This window comes from Rattus norvegicus, chromosome 1, assembly GCF_036323735.1.
Source record: "Rattus norvegicus strain BN/NHsdMcwi chromosome 1, GRCr8, whole genome shotgun sequence".
NCBI lineage: Eukaryota > Metazoa > Chordata > Mammalia > Rodentia > Muridae > Rattus > Rattus norvegicus.
Window position 1 is genome coordinate 255,499,981 of NC_086019.1, and position 20,060 is coordinate 255,520,040.

General features: G+C 46.3%; 1 protein-coding gene and 1 long non-coding RNA gene across 2 annotated transcripts; one reads left to right on the forward strand and one right to left on the reverse strand.

The window, feature by feature from the left end:
- Positions 1 to 1,526: 1,526 nt before the first annotated feature.
- On the reverse strand, positions 1,527 to 5,776 carry LOC134484084 (uncharacterized). The gene is made up of 2 exons (XR_010061438.1): positions 5,639 to 5,776; positions 1,527 to 2,013 (listed from the first exon to the last, which is right to left on the reverse strand). It is a non-coding gene; the product is annotated as an uncharacterized LOC134484084 (long non-coding RNA).
- Borcs7 (BLOC-1 related complex subunit 7) lies at positions 5,765 to 19,599 on the forward strand. The gene is made up of 5 exons (NM_001134509.1): positions 5,765 to 5,946; positions 16,040 to 16,102; positions 16,347 to 16,390; positions 17,115 to 17,135; positions 17,766 to 19,599. The coding sequence occupies exons 1-5, from the start codon at positions 5,806 to 5,808 to the stop codon at positions 17,815 to 17,817; spliced, it is 321 nt and encodes a 106-aa protein (NP_001127981.1). The 5' UTR covers positions 5,765 to 5,805; the 3' UTR covers positions 17,818 to 19,599.
- The last annotated feature ends 461 nt before the right edge of the window (positions 19,600 to 20,060 follow it).

Genomic DNA, 20,060 nt, shown 5'->3' on the forward strand with positions numbered 1-20,060 from the left:
TTGATCCTGGAAATTGCCATTATAATACATTTCTGATAAAGGTATAAAAAGATCTTATCACTCTTAATAAAATTGTCACAGCCTCAGTCTTGTTGGTGTGGTCCCTCCTGGAAAGCAGATGATGTGAGTTCTAGGCTAGCCTTGTCTACATACTGAATTCCAGGGCAGCCAGAGCTATGTAGAGAGACCTTGTCTTGAAAAAAAGAAAACACAAATAAAACACACACACAAAACAAAACAAAAGCACACCATATCATACCTATACAGAATTGTACGCAGGATGTTTGTGTGACTGGTAGTAATATGTTGGTGAATATCACCATTACCATAAACACCGAGTGTGGTGATAACATTTTTAGGGATGGCAAAGTGGCTAAGCGAGCAAAGGCACTTGCCACCAAGTCTAGCAACCTGAATTCGATCCCCGAAACTCACACAATAAGAGAGAACCGACCCCTGCTTGTTGTCCTCCGACCTCCACATGGATGTTGTGGTACAGAACTGTCAACAGTACAAATATACACACCGATTAATAGTAAACAGAAGGGCTGGAGCTCAGCAGTTAAGAGCACCCGACTGCTCTTCCAGAGGTCATGAGTTCAATTCCCAGCAACCACATGGTGGCTCACAACCATCTGTAAAGAGATCTGATGCCCTCTTCTGGTGTATCTGAAGACAGCTACAGTGTACTTATATATAATAAATAAATCTTTTAAAAAAAAGAAAGTAAACAGAAAAGAATGAATCTCCAATAAAATCACCACCACCACCACATGCATGACCTGTGTGTTAAATGCACACATATGTGCATGTATGTTAGAGTATTGTTTAGTTGCAAAGAGGAATGAGCTTCTGATATATAGTACATCATAGGTGAACCTTGGAAACATAATAAGCAATAAGCCATGTATACATTTATCATGACTCCACTTTTCTGTGGTCTCTAAAACAGAAAGTCAAAGAGAAGTTCCCAGGGCTCTGGAGGTGACTCAGAAGCTAAGAGCATGCACTGTTCTTCTGGAGAAGATCCCAGTCTGATTTCCAACTAAGGATGTGTTTGTATTCCAACCAGAAAGATTAAAGGTACGTGCTAAGGCTGAGCTACATCTCAACTAGAAACAACTTTTCCCAGTGAACACCACAATCTCAGGGTTCACAGTGTGGTCAAATGCCCTACAACAAGAATAAATCTTTAAAGGATCTAGAGCAATGGCTTGGCAGTTAAGAGCTGTTGATGTTTTTACAGAGGACCTGAGTTCAATTCCAAACACCCACATGATGGTTCCTACCCAAAACTCCAGGTTCAGGAAATTAATGCCTTCTTCTGACTCCCTCAGCACTAGGCACTCATGTGGCACACATACATACATGTAGGCAAAACATACATAAGATAAAATGATACCTGCCCCACCCCATCCTACCTGCTGCCTTCAATAGGCAAAGAGAAACCTTGTTGGTGGTGGTGTTGTGAGGTCCGAGTTGAACCTCTTCTAGGACCTCTTGAATGAGACTCATGGAGGCAGTGATCGATGCAAAAGGAAGAGGAGTTTAATTCCGACTTGTTGGGGCCATCCCACTTCAAGGGGAGATGACCCTGAGCAGACAGACTCTAACAAAGAGTTGCAAACTATTGGGGCAGAATTCAAACAATTGGGGCAGGATTTGCACAATGGTAACGAGGCAGAGTGCTATGCATATTTGGTGGAGCAAAACAACTTTCATGTCAGACTCAGTGTATCATTCAAGACTTTCCCAAGGTGGGAGTCAGTTGGAAGCCACAGGTAGCTTTATGTAACAGTTTGGCTTGCAGCTGTTCCAAGAACTAAACCAACCTTTTCTTCCTGGATGGGACGGGTCCTTGTACTCAGAGGTTTGTGATGGGAATTTTCCCACTGGCCCCAGATCCAACTCTGACTCTTTCAATGTTCTTACATCAGTGAGGGGCAGAGCAGATGGCTTTCCTTTGTTCCTCCTAGCTTGATGCCTGGCTTGGTGGCTAAAGTTGTTTTATGCCTAGGACACAAAAATCAAATCAAATCAATTCATATTCAGTGCAGCATGGGAAGAGGAAGACAGAGACCTACACTCTGCCAGGTCCTGAGTGCAGGTGGGGAAAGACACCTACAGACCTGCTCTCTGCCATCACAGACACACAGAGCCCCCACTGCCATCCTGCTGAGCAGCATCAGAAGACAGACAGAGACCTGAAGACTGCCATGCCACCCACATACCCGTCCTTGGGTGCATGACACAGGCAGGCCACAGACATCTGCTTGCTGCAGGATGCCACCCAAGGGCTCGACAGCCAGATGGCCAGCCTGCAGTAGGAGCCACCACAGTGTTCATGTGTGTGGTTGACAGAAGGGAGAGAAAGAGAGGTGGAGCAGCTTGAGCATTCTGAAGAGAGATGGAACGGAGATTGGAAGGTGGAGAGGAGTAGTATCCCACTGAGTGAGTGGTCAGCCCTGCTACCTGGGGTCATGGTGAAGTCCCAGCCTGAGCTGTTGCTGAGGGTTATGTCTGGGTCGATGGGTAAGCAGCAGCAGGGATCAGTGTTGATGTCCGTGGCTCATGTTACCACTAGAGAACATGAAGATGTCCCTTGTCGAGGTAGCTGCTGGGGGCTACGTGGATGTCCAGGGATTAGGTAGAACTGATCCGACCCTTACTGACTGTAGAGAGCTTGTCCTCACCTCTCACTGTCAGCAGCATTTAGGAGAGAGGGCTCTGCACCTTTCGGAACAGTACAGCTGGCCCTGATGGAGGGGGTATGGGTGAACTGGCCCCAAGGGCAAGAGCTGGCCCCCACCACTTGTGTGCTGTGAGGCGATGCATGTGTGTGTGTGTGTGTGTGTGTGTGTGTGTGTGTGTGTGTGTGTGTGTGATACTTAGCCCCCATTCCCTTAGTTCCCACCCAGGTCCAGACCCAGGGCTCAGAGTTGTCCCACCCTAATATCATAATCTGCGGACAGCTGAAATGTGTGAAAGGGTCAGCCTTGCTGTTCCAAAACTGCAAAATTTCCACGACACAGACCAACAGCAGGATAACCAGGATACCCAGTGAGGATCCGACATGGATGCTCTCACAGAAACTAGAGGTGTCCCGATTCAGAGACAAATGACTCATGCAATGAACGTCTGCAAGTAAAGATGTGAGGACAGAGGGATTCACTGTGGGACACACTGGCATGCTACAGCTTCCACAATGAGATGAGATGTTTTCTAAGCCTTTTTTTGTTTATTTGTGTATTTTTTTATTTTGGGGGGCAGTTGCAAGGATGACTGGCAGATGTGAGGGGATGGGGAGAAGAGTGGAATCTGGGTGCATGTTGAGGAACTCACAGAGAATTAACAAAAACATTTAAAAAGAATTTAACAAGTGAGCAAGTAAAAATAAAAATAAATGAAGTAAAAGTTTTTTAAAAGAATAATTTTTCTATTGTTTTGTTTGTTTGTTTATTTATTTTGTGTATGTGTTTTGAAACAGGTTTCTTTGTGTAGCCCTGGCTGTTCTGGAACCTGATCTGTAGACCAGGCTAGCCTGGAACTCAGAGATCTGCCTGCCTCTGCTTCCTGAATGCTGGGATCAAAGGTATACATCACCACCGTCCAGCTAAGAATAAATCTTTTTAAAAGGGCAAATAAAAAAAAATTAAGCAGAACTTTCTAGAAGATAGGGAGAGAGAGAATGAGAGGATATTGTTTAACACATGCACTGTTTACAATGACAAAAAGGTTCTGGAAATAGGGATTATAGTTGTATAATGCACCTAATGCTACTGATTGTACAATAAAAATATGTATATATGTGAGAAGGTCACAGCTTACTGTCTTCACGATAGCCATGCATACTTATAATAATGCATATACGATCTTGATAGTCTCTGAAATTGCATCTTGAGAGGTTGCTGTCTTAGTTACTGATCTCACTGCTGTGACGAAATACCTGACAAGAAAAACTAAGGGTTTATTATGGTTCACAGTTTGAGAGTGTCCATCACAGTGTGGAAGTTATGACAGCCAGAATCTAAAGCAACCAATCAGTTTATCCCAAGTCAGGAAGCAGAGAGCAATGAATGCTCACATTCGACTATTCTCTCCTTCTTATACTGTCCCGGCCCCTAGCCCATGGAACGGAGCTACCCACAGTCCAGGTGTGTCTTCTCATGTCCCTGTGAAAATTAACCTAATCTAGATAACCCTTCATACACACATCCAGAGGCTAACCTAATATAATCCTTCATAGACTTGTCCAGAGGCTATGAAGTTGAAGCCAGCAATGGCTAGATTTAAGTAAGTTAGTAAGACCAGGAAAGGGATAGATTTAAGCAAGTTAGTAATACCAGGAAAGGGACTGTAAGTAATGAGGCAACTCATAAGTATCTAACCTTGTGTCTAGTTTTTTAAAAAGAATTAAAGGGCTGGAGAGATGGCTCAGCAGTTAAGAGCACTGACTGCTCTTCCAGAGGTCCTGAGTTCAATCCCAGCAACCACATGGTGGCTCACAACCATCTGTAATGGGATCTGATGCCCTCTTCTGGTGTGTCTGAGGACAGCTACAGTATACTTATATATAATAAATAAAGTAATCTTTTTTAAAAGCCATAAAAGCCTTGTCTTGTGGGAATTTCTTCTCATATCTTAGCCAACTTCACTGGTCTTTTAATTCTCCATCAGTAGAGCATCTTACTGTTTGCTGCTGATCTGCAGGTTGTGAGTAGAATTTTGTTTCAATGGTTTTAGGCATTTAGGAATTTTCTTGGATGAACTATTACAAAAAGCCTCTATAGACCCTCAGTTTAGGATTCTCAAGTTCTATCACTATCCATTTCTTTCAGAGCCTCCAGTACACATCATCCGGCCCCATTGCTTAGGGCTGTGGCACCACAGTGCACCAAGGTGGGAGCATGTGGCTATTCAGGTCAAGGTTGGAATAGAGACAAAATGGGAACGGGATCTCAATATCCCTTCAGAGGGCGTACTCCCACTGACTAACATCTTACTATTAGGCCTTGCTTCCAAAGTAATTATAAGCAGAGTTTTAATTAAAAGGCTATTCATCAATAGAAACTACTAATGATAAAAATATTAGTGATGAGCCGGGTGGTGGTGATTCACGTAGGTGGATCTCTGTGAGTTTGAGGCCAGCCTGGTCTACAGACTGAGTTTCAGGGCAGTCAGGGCTACACACACACACACAACACACACACACACAATTTAGTGATGTTGACTTTTTTTTCACCTAAGTCACTTGAATTTCATTTTCTTTGGCCTGTATCCTTTGCTAATTCTAACAAGACATCTGTTAGAATTGAGCAGAACTTATTTTATGGATGTTTTCCTTTATAGATGTGGTCTCACATATCACAGGTTGGCCTCCACTTGGCCAAACAGCCAACAACGACCTTGAACTTCTGACCCTCCTGCCTCCACCTCGAGAAAGCTAGGATTATACAGAGTTGTACTAACATGCCTAGTTAACGCAGTGCTGGCCCTAAAATAGATGAGAAACCTAAGACACGGGGGTTGAGCAATTTGTAGCCACACCACTGCTTAAGATGCCATCCAGATCTTCTGACTCTATCTAAACCAGGGATTCACCTAAGTTATATTCTATTCCCTCCAGGGTTAGCCCTACCTAGACCTTGTCTTTCTTCCATGCCTATCAACTGAACATTTTAAATAATTTTAGTAAGCAGTTTGAACTAAGCGCATGCGATCCTTCCTCTTCGCACGATTGGACGCTGTGCGTCTTTTTGGCCCCAGGGACTCGCCGTCGTCCGGCTGAGGCGTTCGCTAGTTGAGATGATGGCGAGTGGGACGCCGGATTCGCAAGCCCGATTTGGTCAGTCGGTGAAGGGGCTTCTCACGGAAAAGGTGAACACCTGCGGCACCGACGTAATCGCGCTCACCAAGCAGGTGCTGAAAGGCTCGCGAAGCTCTGAGGTGAGCCGGGCGTGGGATCCCCGGGCCCAGTCCTCTTCCCAGCGCTCGCTCCGGGAGAGGCGGCGCACTGCATCCTGGGAAGTGTAGGCTTTTGGCCCAGGCGCGTGTTGCATTCTGGGTGCGTTTCTTCAGTTTAGGTTGAATGCATGTAGCTAGAAGAGATGGTGTGAAGTGGAGAAACACAGGCAGATGAGCTGCCGCTCCTACACGGTGCCTGTTTGTGTTCATGGGCCTCTGTAGTGAACACCAGTCGCCTTTCAAACTCGGCTTGGCGTTGGTCCAAGATTCCTTTCATCTCTTTCTTTGTGGGTTTATTCTTTATATTTCTTCACTGTTTCCTGGAATAACTTTTTCCTTTGCCCTACCATCTCCATCCTCCGCCTTTCTCCATCCTCCATCCGGTTCTATGAGTGGAATGATTTGATGATATATACACTCTGCCAGTTGAAGTAGGTGTCTCTACCCTAGAGAAACACAAAGACACATACATGTCACACGCTTTTCTTCATGAAACAACAGCTCACACGCTCATGGACAGGTAACCGGACAAGTGAAATGCAGTGACCTCGTCATTGGTATGCGTTTACTAATGCAAAATTAAACGTATGGTGGTGCATAATGGGCAAACCGTAGTCTGAGCTCTCCGGAGGCTAAAGCAAGAGGCCTAGAATACTTAGGGGAGTGCTGAATAAATTTCCGGTTTCGCCTCCCTTAGAATGGAAGCCTTGAATACACCTGTAAAACAACCAAGAACCAAGAATCTTTTTAGATGTCCGAGAATTTCCCCTTCAGACTTCTTCCTTAGTTTAGTAACACTTTGTCTCAGCCACACGTCTACAACAAGTGGTTACAGTTTCCAAACCTGTTTTCCTGTGTAGTCGCAATAATGACACTGTGTTTTCCAGCCTATACAAAGACCTTTGGATTTGTGCGTGGATGTTCACAGCACCTGACTTACATTAGTTTAAACTTACTGTGTAGCTAGAGCTAGCTTTCACTGACAGTGGCTACAAAACAAAATAAAAAATCGCACCATACAGGAAGTGCTTGCCTTGGGCTGGGGATTTAGCTCAGTGGTAGAGCGCTTACCTAGGAAGCGCAAGGCCCTGGGTTCGGTCCCCAGCTCCGGAAAAAAAAAAAAAAAAAAGGAAGTGCTTGCCTTTACTATATGACACAGCTGTTGAAGTCGCTGAGCTGGTGGTCTCTGATGACAGGTTTTGTGTGTGGTCCCATCTGACAGGTTGCTTTTAGGAGTCCATGTCAGGGGAAAGTTTGAAGAAATTAAAGAATTGTTATGTGGCTTTTTCCAAATATTGACTCTGTGAACCAGGGTTTCACCTTTTGACACTTTATCACGGTCCCACAAGTGTTCCTAGGTCATTTTTGTCGGTAATCATGTTGACGTTGCTTTTTTGTGATCTATAGAATTCTATTTCTTTCTTCTTTTTTTTAAAGCTTTTATTTATTTATTATAGATGAGTACACTGTAGCTGTCTTCAGATGCGCCAGAAGAGGGCATCAGATCCCATTACAGATGGTTGTGAGCCACCATGTGGTTGCTGGGATTTGAACTCAGGACCTCTAGAAGAGCAGTCAGTGCTCTTAACCGCTGAGCCATCTCTCCAGCCCCTAGATTCTATTTCTTATGTAGGAAATGTACGTCTATGAAAAATGCCACATCCATCCTACAAATGCGCACACACATTTTTCTAGATAAACAAATTGGGGGAAGAAACGCTATAAATACACCTAAACTTTTAAAAGGTGGGTTTGGGGCCAGCGAGATGGCTCTGCAACTAAAAGCGTGTGCAGCCAAGCTGGACCACCCAAGTTGCATCTGAAGCTGGGACCCACACGGTGGAAAGAAGAAACAAACTTTCAAAAGTTATCATCCATCACAAGTTCCATCACAGGTGTGGAAGCCATGGTACATACACCCCCCCCACACACACAGAATAAATAGATAAATGTAATTAAACTTTTTTTTTTTTAAAGCCAAGCGTAGTAGCACATGCCTTTAATCCCAGCGTTTGGGAGGAAGAAGCAGGCGGGTGTCTGTGGGTTTGGTCTACAGGCGTGTTCTAGCTTAGGCAGGGCTGCCCAATGAGACCCTACACCCTCCTCCCCTCCAAATTATAAGAGATGGTTTTATATTTAACTCTAGTATGTATTGAACATCATAAAGAATTTACCTTTACATGGTACTAATGGATCAAGCTACCAAAAATTACTGCCACCATTGGTTGCTCCTGAAGTAGCCATTCTTTCCCCTTCCTCATCCTTAAATGTGTCTCTCACAGGAGCATCTTCTCCTGTAGGAGTTTGAGTGTGATCCCATTAAATAGTCTGGATTCAATCAAGCTGAAGTTAACCCGATTTCTGAGACAGGCTCAACACACAATTTCACCGTCCTCCAGACCGGGCCTTACTGGATTTCTTCCATAGCAAATATAGCAGATCACCTCAGCCGTTTCCTGTCCTAGGTTGTGAGGTGGCTGGGTGTCATAGTGACTTTCTGTTTACAGCTTTCATTTAACAAATAATTTTCAAATGTCTGTTACGTTCCAGGAACTGCTCTAGTTTCCAGGGGCAAATCCAGGTACTCAGGCCACTTAGTATTTTTGATGGTAATGGTGTTGGTCTTTTTTTTTTTTTTCTTTTTTTTTTGGTTCTTTTTTTTCAGAGCTGGGGACCGAACCCAGGGCCTTGCGCTTGCTAGGCAAGCGCTCTACCACTGAGCTAAATCCCCAACCCCGGGAGGTTTACTTTAAACAGGTGCAGGTCTCCAGGAAAATGACACTTGCACGGAGAGCAGAGTGAAATGCATAGTGAGCCGTGTGTGTGGGTTTCTGGAGCCAAGCAGAGTCGCAGGGAGAGCTGTAGGCTGGAAAGGCCTTGAGATGAGGATGTGTATGAGGATTGGGTATCAGTCTGGCTGGTGCGGAAGTGAGGACAAGCGTGCTTGCATCCACAGCCAGCCCTCCACCTTAATGCTCTACCTACCTAGTCCCTTGCACACCCATGCTCGGCTACTCCGTTTGAGTCTCATACCTAGTGAGAGTCATTGTGGTCGTGGAATTGTTTATATTTTTGCAACACTGGAGTGGAACCTAGAGAGTATTGTAGGCAATCATTCTACCCCTGAGCTATCCTCACAGCCCTTTGTTGGACTTGGTTTTGTTTTGTTTTGTTTTTAATCTCTGTGTGACCTTGTCCTTGTTGCCGAAGTTGTATAATTATTTATTGTGTGTGCAAATGTGTGTGTGTGGACATATGTAGGCATGTAGCTAGAAGACAATCTCAAGTGCAGTTTCTCGGGTGTCATCCACTTTAAAAGGTTTTGAAATAGCCAGGTGTGGTGGCGCACACCTTTAGCCTGAGCACTTAGGAGGCAGAGGCAGGCAGATCTTTGTGAGTTCGAGGCCAGCTTGATGTACAGAGTGTGTTTCCGGACAGCCACGGCTGTTACACAGAGAAACCCTGTCTGAAAAAAACAAACAAACAATGGAGACTAGGTCTCCTGGGACTCACTAAGTAAGTGAAGGAAGCTCACCATTGAGTCCCTGGGATCTGTCTGTCCTGATGGTGTGAGCAACACACTTGGCTTTGCCCCAGCCCATGGGTTGTGAGGGTCAAACTCAGGTCCTTGTTCTTGCAAGCACTTCACTGAGCTACATCCCTACCCCCCTCAGCTGTATAACGAAATAATGTGGGAAGTGATGAAATGGGGGTGGGGGAGCACACTGTGGCTATGAGAATAAGAAAGGCAAGTGGTTGAGAGAAATCACTGAGTTAATTATGAGCAAGTCAATGGTGAAAACTTAGGAAAGTTTGTGGGATCTAGAAAGATGCTGTACTAAGACAGTTTCTGTGATATTCCATGTTAAAAGGGTAAAACTGGAAGTGTGAATGTGGCTTATCTGAAAAACAGTGCCAAGTGTCTGAGAGTACATCTGTCATTCTGAGAAAGGTCTCTGTTATCTGGCATTGTGACACCCGTGTGTCCCAGGCAGGAATAAGTCCCATCGAGTCTTTTGTTTCTGTTTCTCAAATGCCCCACTGCCAGCTGTGTTCATCACCTGTGTCCTAACTGGTCTCTGAGCCACCCCCTGTGTGGCCCATTCTAATGACCACAGCTCTGAAGCAGCAAATCTGATCACTCCACTTGTGTGTGTAAGATGAATTCTAAACCCCAGGTCCTCAGAATTCACTTCTGCAGGAAGCCCACCCCCAACACTTACCCCTGGAGCAGATTAACCACTCTCACTCCCTCTATCCCCAGGACCCCACAGTGGGGCTTCTCCATCCTCCCGCACTTGCCTTAAGGGATTTCAGTGCCTATATCTGCGTAACCTCCAGATTGTGAGCCGAATTATTTCCCCTCCATCCCTTCCTCTCTCTGTTTTGTTTGTTTGTTTCTCGTTGTTATTTTGAGACAGGGTCTCTCTGTAGCAGTGGCTGTCCTGGAACCTACTATGTGGACCAGGCTGGCCTCAAACCTACAGAGATCCACCTGCCTTCACTTCCTGAGTGCTGGGATCAAAGGTGTGCACCACCACTCCCAGCCCCATTTTTACTTTTGCCGTAAATAAGCACTCAGTAAGCATTTGCTGGATGAGTAAATGGGTGGACAAGATGGAGTCCTTTTCTGCTGTTGGTTCGTTGGTCACCATCTCTCATGCATATGAATTTGAATTTGCTACTTAGAAGTAGGTGAAGGGGCTAGGGAAACGACTCAGTTGGTGAAACCACTCAAGTACAAGGATTTGTGTTCAGATCCCCAGAACCCATGGGAAAGAAAGCTGGGTACGGCAGTATTTGCCTGCATGCCTGTGACCCTAGCTTGGGAGCTGAGGTGGGAGCAGAGACAAGTAGATTCCCAAAGCTCCCAGGCAGCCAGCCTGACTGACTGGTGAGCTCAGATTTAGCAAGAGACCTCATCTTCAAAAACAAATGCAGGGACTGGAGAGATGACTCAAAGGTTAAGAGCACTGACTGCTCTTCCAGAGGTCCTGAGTTCAATTCCCAGCAACCACATGGTGGCTCACAACCATCTGTAATGGGATCTGATGCCCTCTTCTGGTGTGTCTGAAGACAGCGACAGTGGACTCACATACATAAGATAAATATGTCTTTAAAAACAAAACAGAGATCAGAGAGCATGTGAGGAAGGCTAACTTGATGTCAATTCTCCCTACGCACAACACATACCATACACATTCACACAGCTCACACACACACACCCCACTCACAGCACATACACCCTCACACAGCTCATTGCAAGCACAAATGCGCACACACTCATACAGCTCATTCACACAGGAACACACACATACTCACTCCCACACACAGCTGACTACAGGTACTGGGGATGTAGCCCTGTGGTAGATTCGTGAAGCCCGAGTTGGGTAGCACATCTATCTGTGATGTAGTATTTGTAATATGTGGAGTTGTAAAAGGATGGTCGAGGGGATTCTCTTTTGTGGTGGTTTGAATGAGAATGGCCCCATAGGCTCATATATTTGAATGTTTAGTTGATGGACTGTTTAGGAAGGATTGTTGCAGGAGGTGTGTCTCTGGGATGGACTTTCAAGTTTCAAAGCCCACACAGGCCCAGTCTCTCTGCCTCCAACCTGTGGATCAGATGTGAGCTCTCAGCTCCATGCCTGTTCACCTGCCTGCTGCCATGCTCTGCCATGATGGCATGGCCTTATCTTCCAACTCTGTAGCAGACAGACCCCCAATTAAATGCTTCATCAACTGCCTTGGTCATGAAGTCTCTTCCCAGCAACAGAAAAGTTGTGCAGTCTTTCTTTCTCTCTCCCTCTCTCCCTCCCTCCCCCCTTCTCTCTTTGTGTGTGTGTGTGTGTGTGTGTGTGTGTGTGTGTGTGTAATATATGTACGTATATATGTATATGTGTGTATATACACACATATATGTATATATTATATTGCTATTCCATTTACCTCAGGGTTATATTTTAAAGTGGAAAATTACTGGATGTGGAGCGTATCTATATATGTTCTAAGTAAGAAGATGGGTGAGCTGTCTCAGGGTTTTATTGCCGTGAAGAGACATCATGACCATGGTAACTCTTATGAAGGGCAACATTTACTTGAGTCTGGCTTACAGTTTTAGAGGTTTAGTCCGTTACCACCATGGGGGTAGCATGACAACATATGGGCTGGCATGGCACCGCAGAAAGAGCTCAGAGTGCCACAACTCGATCCTTAGGCAGCAGAAGGAGACTGTGTGTCACACTGGACATAGCTTGAGCATGTTCAACCTCCAAGGCCCTTCCCACAGTGACACACTTCCTCCAACAAGGCCACACCTCCTAATAGTGCCACTCTCTGGGCCAAGCATTCAAGCGTCCGAGACTGTGGGGGCTACACCTATCCAAACCACCACAGTGGGCGTGCACTGGCTTCTGACATCCTTGAGCTTCATAGTCACCTATTCAGCCAGTTGCAGACCCTGAAGATGTAGTCAGTATCTCCCTCTGTACAGAACATGTATAGTGCTTTTCATTTCCCCCTGGATACGGTATAGCAGTTGTATGTATTAGGTAGTGCATGTAATCTAGAGGCTTGGCACGGTATCCTACACCTCACACTTGTGATCCCAGCACCTGCGAGATGGAGGCAGGAGACGAGTTCGAGATCATCCTGAGTCGCACAGTGACTCTGAAGCAAGCCTCAGGCATGCAAGACCCTGTTTATTAAACGAGACATAGACCTGGGGGACGGCTTGTTGGCCAACAGTGCTCGTTCTGCAAGTATGGGGAGCCGAGTCTTAGTTCCCAGCACCAATATCAAAAGCTTGGCGTGGCAGTGCGTGCTTGCACTCCCAGCATTAGGAAATGTAGACGGGTAGGTCCTGACTGTGCTAGCCAAGCAGTTAGCTTCCAGTCCTGAACGATCCCGTCTCAAGGCCATGAGGCAGAGAGTGATAGAGGGGGCGTTTGCAGGCCATCTGTTGGCTTACATTTTTCAAAACCTACTTTAGTAAGGGTTTATTTAAATGCTTCAACCTCCCTTCTAGCCCACCACCCACCAGAGGTGATGGGGAAAAGCTTAATAGGAAATGGGGGCCGTGGATCTGTTTAGAAACAGTTCTCTGGGGGCATTTCAAACACCACCACGAATCAGCAGCCACTGCCCAGTCCATTCGGCAATCACGGCTCATGAGTCAGCAATGACAGAGCCACTGGGCTGCACCAATCCTCCTGAGTCTGCAGAGGCCACAGAAGCCACCGGAATATCACGGGAAGTTCTTCGGCAGGTTACTCTCTATGAAGTCAGAGCAAGTGAAGATCAGTAATGCGTGCAAGGCAAACAGATGCCAGAGCCTCCTTCCACTGCCTCTGGGCTCATATTTATATCCACTCTAAACATCACAGTTCCTCTCAAGTGTCTGCTTCATCAAAGCATCCTTTCACCTGTCTGCCACAGCAAAACATCCTAAGACATAACTGAATTTCCATAGAAAGCACGACTTTCCACTTCAACCTCCCCTGGCTTCCCTATACGTATATGTGGGTGTGTGAATCTGCACAGTCATGTACATACAACACAGACAGACAGACAGACAGACAGACAGACAGACAGACAGACAGACAGACACACCAAAAGCAATAGTGAGGTAGTGAGGCCTGGAAGGCAGAGGCAAGCAGGTCTCTTTGAGTTTGAGGGCAGTCTGGTCTGCACAGTGAATTCCAAGATAACCAGAGCTTCCTAGCGAGACCCGGTACCAAAACAAACAAACAAAAAAGCCCACCCCAGAATTTTAAAGGGTAATCGAGAGATGGTCTAAATCACAAGCAAACTCTGTACCATCTTAAATAAGGGACGTGAGTACCTATGGATACCACGACCTGAAAGAAAACAAAAATAAAACTGTTACCCATGGGGAGAGAACAGGGCAGGAAGGAGAGATGTGGGGGAGTCTTCTCTCAGTGTTCAAACTTCAGAAGCACGTGAGCTTTACCAGTTTTAAATTTTAAAAAGCAAAGTGAACCACGAGAACGCTGATGTTCCTGGCCGATTTGCAGCGATCGGCTGCTAGAGTTGAACAGGGAGAGTTCCCTGTGTGTGGGATGCACACACCTGCTGCTGTGGGGTTACCTCGTGCGCCAGGGCCACAGGAGCTGCAGGAGCCTGCATCTCACTGGTTCTTCACTTGCCTTCACACAGCTGAGCTTTGCTTCCAGGTCAGGTCCCTGTGCTGAATCTGAGCTCACCTTTGCTCTTTTGGTCTCAGGGCCCAGCTTACACCAAATCTAAAAGTTGCCCTTCACACCTCCTGTTCCTGTTCTCTCGCTCAGCTCCATCTGGATATCTTTCATGACAGGATTTCCTGCTCTAAGCCTTGAATGGTGGCAACAATGGTAACTGCTGCCTCCTCCTCCTCTCCCTCCTCCTCCCTCCCTCCTCCTTTCCCTCTTCTTCCTCCCCTCCCTCCTCCTCCCCTCCCTCCTCCTTTCCTTCTTCCTCCTCCCCTCCCTCCTCCTTTCCTTCTTCCTCCTCCCCTCCCTCCTCCTTTCCTTCTTCCTCCTCCTCTTCCTCCTCTCCTCTCCCTCCTCCTCCCCTCCCTCCTTCTTTCCTTCTTCTTCCTCCCCTCCCTCCTCATTTCCTTCTTCCTCCTCCCCTCCCTCCTCCTTTCCTTCTTCCTCCTCCTCTTCCTCCTCTCCTCTCCTCTCCCTCCTCCTCTCCCTCCTCCTTCTCCTCTTCTTTCTCTTCCTACTCTTTCTCCTCTCCCTCTTCATTCTTCTCCGCTCCCTCCTCTCTCTTCTTCCTCCCCTCCCTTCTCCTCCTTCTCTTCTTCCTTCTCTTCCTTTTCCTCCTCCTTCTTCTCTTCCTCCTCTTTCCTCCTCTCTCTTTCCTCCTTTCTTTTGTGTTGGGGATCAAACTCAGGATCTTGCTATGTCACACCAGACAGTCGCCCACCACTCCAATACACCCTCAGTCCTTGAGCTTCTTCTCATGCCTCTTTTCTTCCTCCTTTTCTCTCACTGAACCTTTTGATTCTCATTTTCACCCCCCACCCCTTCATAAAGTTGCTCTGTGTAGTCCTGGCTGTCCTGGAACTCACTCTGTAGACCAGGCTGGCCTCAAACTCAGAGTTTGCCTTCCCAGTGCTGAGATTAAAGTCATGTATCAGTGAGTCCTGACTTCACTCCCAGACTCTGCAGTCTGCCCCTCCCCCCCCTTTCCTTTTAGGACAGGGTCTCCTGGAGCCTAGGGTAGCACAGAGCTCGTTGTGTAGCTGGAGATGACATTCATTTGTGTTTGTGGTCCTTCTGCTTCTACTCTAGAGTGCTGGGATTACAGGTGTGTGCCACCAAGTGTGCTTTATGCAGTGTTGAGTATTAAAACCCAGCTTCTCCCAATCCCTAGGCAAGCAGTGTAACAATGCCCTCAGCCCACGTCTATCTTTGTTTTCATATGTATATAACTTTATGTGACTTTTGTGTATGAATGTTTTATCTCTGTGCATGTATGCACATCATGTGTGTGCCTGGCATCTGCAGAGCTGAGAAGAGGCATGGGATCCCTTGTAAGTAGAGCGATGGATGGTTGGGAAGCACAATGTAGGTGCTGGGACCTGAAGCTCTTGTCCTCTGCAAGAGCAACAGTGTTCTTAGGTACTGAGCCATTGCTCCCGTGCCCCCAAGTTTGTTTTTAAAGAATCAGAAGTTAGTGGTCTGGCCAACGCAGTTTGCAGACTTCTCAGTACCTGCTGAGCAGGCTGTGTTCATCAGAACTCTGTCCCACAGAGCTCAGCTCTGGCCCTGGTTCTTCAGAAAGGTGTAGGTGTGGAGCATGACTGTATCAGAACTGCCACTGTGCCAGTGACATGGGTTTTCTCTCTAGGACCTGGGGAGTGAACCAGACCTGCCAGGCTAAACCGCCATCCCTTTTTGTATTTTTCTTACTAAATTAGCCATCCTTACTGTGTAGTTCAGACAGGCCTTGAACTTGTGACCCTCTAGCTTCAGCTTCCCTGACATCTGGTATTCGAGGCCTGCACTACCTGACCCGTCTCAGAGGTGGGAATTTTGATCATTACTGTTTTATTTTTGTTTTCTAGCTGCTGGGGCAGGCAGCTCGAAACATGGTGCTACAGGAAGATGCCATCTTGCACTCAGAAGATGTAAGAAACCGTTCGTTTCATGGGGTGTGTGTGTGTGTGTGTGTCTGTCTGTCTGTCTGTCTATGTGTGTGTCTGTGTGTGTGTATGTGTGTGTGTGTGTCTGTGTATGTGTGTGTGTCTGTGTGTGTGTGTCTGTGTGTGTCTGTGTCTGTGTGTGAGTGTCTGTGTGTGTGTGTGTCTGTGTGTGTGTGTGTGTTTTGAATGGCCATAGTGAAGTGGACTATTCTCTCTCTCTGTTGTGCAGAGTTTAAGGAAGATGGCGATAATAACAACACACCTTCAGTACCAGTGAGTCTGCCCTGCCAGCAGTCACCGGCTGCAGCATCCTCACCCTTATCCTGGTCACCCATTTTGTGCCTCAGAACATCTTCCTCAGGCGGTGGGAGGGGGTGGAGGTGGGTAGGGTTGATGAAGGATGCAATCCTCCAGGAAAGACACATGAGGCTTCAGGGGAAGTTTGGAATGTGGGAGAGTGGGTGCCGGGGCCACTGTTTTTAAACCTCCCTGTGTTAACTCGGGGCTCTACATGGGAAGAAGGCATAGGGACAGAGCCTGCCAGGACGGTGTTGCCACTGTGTGGCACCTGGGAAACCTGTGGCTGGTTCAGTGTCTGTCCACTCTTCACCAGTGTTGTTCCTGCCCTGGAGGACAGAGTGGGGTGGTAGCTGGCACCCTCCCTGTGACACAGCACCAGCAGCATAGAAACAGACATTGCCTTCACCGTGACTTTGAAGGAAACTGTAGTTGAATTTGCCTTTTATTATATCTTTTTCTTGTCTTCTGTTTTACGTAGTTGATAAGATGCTTGCCTCCCTATTGGAATTGTATGGCTGAGAATTCAAGTCCCCATAACGAATGTCGAAGCTGTGTTTTAGATGTGTACATATTAAATACCTGGCGCCCTGGACCTGCATAATTACACTAAGTTTAAGCCCTGTGTATTCCTTCTACCTGTGCGATCTGTTGATGGTAATTTCTCCCTGTTTCTCTCCTTCTTCCCCTCCTGATTTAGGCAAGAAGCTATTCAGAAGAAGTAAGTGTCCTCAGAGATGACGGGTGGGGCCTACTGAAGCATGCTGGGAGTGACTGCTGTCAAGGGTGTGCAGGAACTGGGTTTACTGCCCTTTAGTTCTAGAAGTTACAGGGCACAGAGGCTGCCCTTAGGAACAGACATGTTTGCTTATAGTGGTAACATTCACAAATAGAGCAGACATAAGGACGTCACTAAATGGTCTCATTTTCTTAACCGCGTGAAGTTTTTCTAAGCCCTTTTCTTTTTAATTTAAGGTCTCTCACTATGTAGGCCCGTCTAACCTGAGGGTCACAATCCTGCCTCCACTTCCTGAGTGGTGGGGTATAGGTGTGTGTCCTGTGCCCACCAGCACAGACCCTTCACGGTTTACTTTCCCCCAACCTTGAGATGGAATCTCACCGTGTTTCCACAGTGACCTCCAACCCTTGGGTTCAAACCGTCCTCCCTCTGCCTTAGCTCCCGAGTAACAGATGAACAGTTGGGCCACAGTGCCAGATTCTGAGTTTAAACACTTGGCTGAGGTAAATTCTGACTCAGGCGTGACAAGATCAATGCATCAAAGGACAGGTCAAACAGGTAGATGTCTTCTCCTGGTCTTCTCAGACAGTCCCGTTCTGTTTTGGTTTCCAGCGTTGAACAGTCGCCTGACCTGCAAGACCAGCTGAGTCATTTACTGAAGTAGCTCTCGCCAGAACAGCAGTTGACTTCTTTGCCTGATGCTGAGAAGGACGCGGCCTTGGTTTCCATTTTCATCTCCAAAAATTCATCTAGAAAAGACTTGTGAAAAGAAGAAGCCAAGTGACCAAACGTGAAAGCACTTCTTAAGTTGGAGTAACTCATCTTCAAGTGGTTTTATATTAAAATTAATAGGTTGAATCATTAGCATCAGATCCCTCTCTCTGTCTCTCTCTGTCTCTCTCTCTGTCTCTCTCTCTGTCTCTCTCTCTCTCCCTCCTGTGTAGCCCGCTGCTTTTGAACTCATAATCCCCGTGCCGTAGCCTCTCAAGTAGTGAGATTAAAAACCACCATACCTGGCCACTGAGTAACACATAGTCGCAGATACTTGGGAGGCTGAGGCAGGAGGATCCTGTGAGCCCCAAACGTTGAGTCCATCCAGGGCAACACAGAAAGAACCTATCTCCAAGAAGAAGAAGGGGCAGGGGAAGGGGCTTCTACTGTGATCACGTGAGAGTGCTTTCTCTTTAAAAGATGTTTATCATTCACTCGAGAGTCTTCATTTAATGGACGCAGAGCATGGGTAATGGCCGTTCCCTTTCTCTCTGCAAATTCTCTTATGAAAGTCAGAGAGTGGGTCCTCTCTGGCAGCTGCAGCTCTTCCTTGACCTTTGTTTCTGGCTTCTCTCTCTCTCTGTGACCTTTGATTAAGTGACCTCGGCTCGTTCTGTAATCATTCGTAGCCATTCCATTCCCTTCGCATCTGGCAGTAAAGCCCCACAAGTGCATCTGCTGATGATTAAGTAACGTTACAGAATGAGCTGCATAGACCCAATCTCAGACAAGACCAAAAGGCTAAAAAGATAGAAAACCAGTAAGTAGTTATTACATATTTGTTTGTTAAAATGTCACCTCAACCATTAAACTGTAAATTAAGAGATGTATCACTGGGGTTGGGGACTTAGCTCAGTGGTAGAGCGCTTGCCTAGCAAGCGCAAGGCCCTGGGTTCGGTCCCCAGCTCCGAAAAAAAGAAAAAAAAAAAAAAAAAAAAAAAGAGATGTATCACTGACCATGACATGTATAAAATGAATTAGATTTGAAAAGAGTTCTCTCTCAGCTGGATGCTAAAAATTTGATCAATATGAAAATGTCTGTCTCCTTATAAAGATATGACATCACAAAATTAGTATTTGAAAGGACCAAAGAGAAAGCCCTTAAAATGGCATTTGCTTGTGGTCCCATTCCTGTGACTTCCACAGACTGTTAAAGAACAGACCCTTTCCTTATACTCCCAGCATATAAAACATGACCATTAAAACTGGTGAGTGGCTAGAGAGATGGCTCAGTGGTTAAGAGCACTGACTGCTCTTCCAGAGGTCCTGAGTTCAGTTCCCAGCAACCACACGGTGTTTCACAACCATCTGCAATGGGATCCGATACCCTCTTCTGGTATGTCTGAAGACAGCTACAGTGTACTCATATACATAAAATAAATTAATTTTCAAAAAGCCAGTGAAATGGCTCAGCAGTTAAAATCACTTGCTGCTTTTGGAGAGGACCCAGGTCCAGTTCCCAGCAGTCGCTTCAGAAGCTCACTGCTGTCTGACTGTAGCTCCGAGGGATCTGACTCCTTGGACTCCTTGGACACCTGCATTCATATGCATATGCCTGAACACAGACACGTGCTGATATATATGACAAAAAACATATATATTGCTAAATTATTAAAAATCCATCTGCTAAGAAAAATGTAGTTTTCATTTAAAATAAAAAACAAGATGATACAACAAAATCCAGTCATTTGTGGATATTGAGTTTAAATTTGTTTTTGTTTTGGCATAAAAGGGGTTTATTGGGGAAGGGGAGAGGAGTGAGGACCTGGGGAACAGGTAGAGGCATGTGAGTAAGCCATGAGGGCAGAGAGAGAAACAGGGAGCGAGAGCGCCAGGACAGACAGAGAGACAAGACAGACCACTCACCCGGCACGCCTGGCCTTGGCAGGTGATGACATAAGCAGTTGCCAGGTCCCTGGGGGTAGACCAGCTGGACGGCTTGTATGCTAACATTCATCATTCTGAATGTATGTCTATGTACAACATGTGTGCAGCACCTGAGGAGGCTAGAAATAGGTCTCCTGCAGCTACAGACCATCTGAGCCATGATGTGGTTCTGGGAATCGAACTTTGATTCTCTGGAGGGTCAGCAAGTGCCCTTAACTGCTGAGCCATCTCTTCAGCTCCCCAAGACTC

Excerpts from the sequence above, each read along its gene's own strand:
- Borcs7 (NM_001134509.1), top strand. The coding sequence starts at position 5,806 with ATGATGGCGAGTGGGACGCCGGATTCGCAAGCCCGATTTGGTCAGTCG. Across the intron at positions 16,391-17,114 it reads ACAACACACCTTCAGTACCA|GCAAGAAGCTATTCAGAAGA; the intron begins GTGAGTCTGCCC and ends CTCCTGATTTAG. Across the intron at positions 17,136-17,765 it reads CAAGAAGCTATTCAGAAGAA|CGTTGAACAGTCGCCTGACC; the intron begins GTAAGTGTCCTC and ends TTTGGTTTCCAG.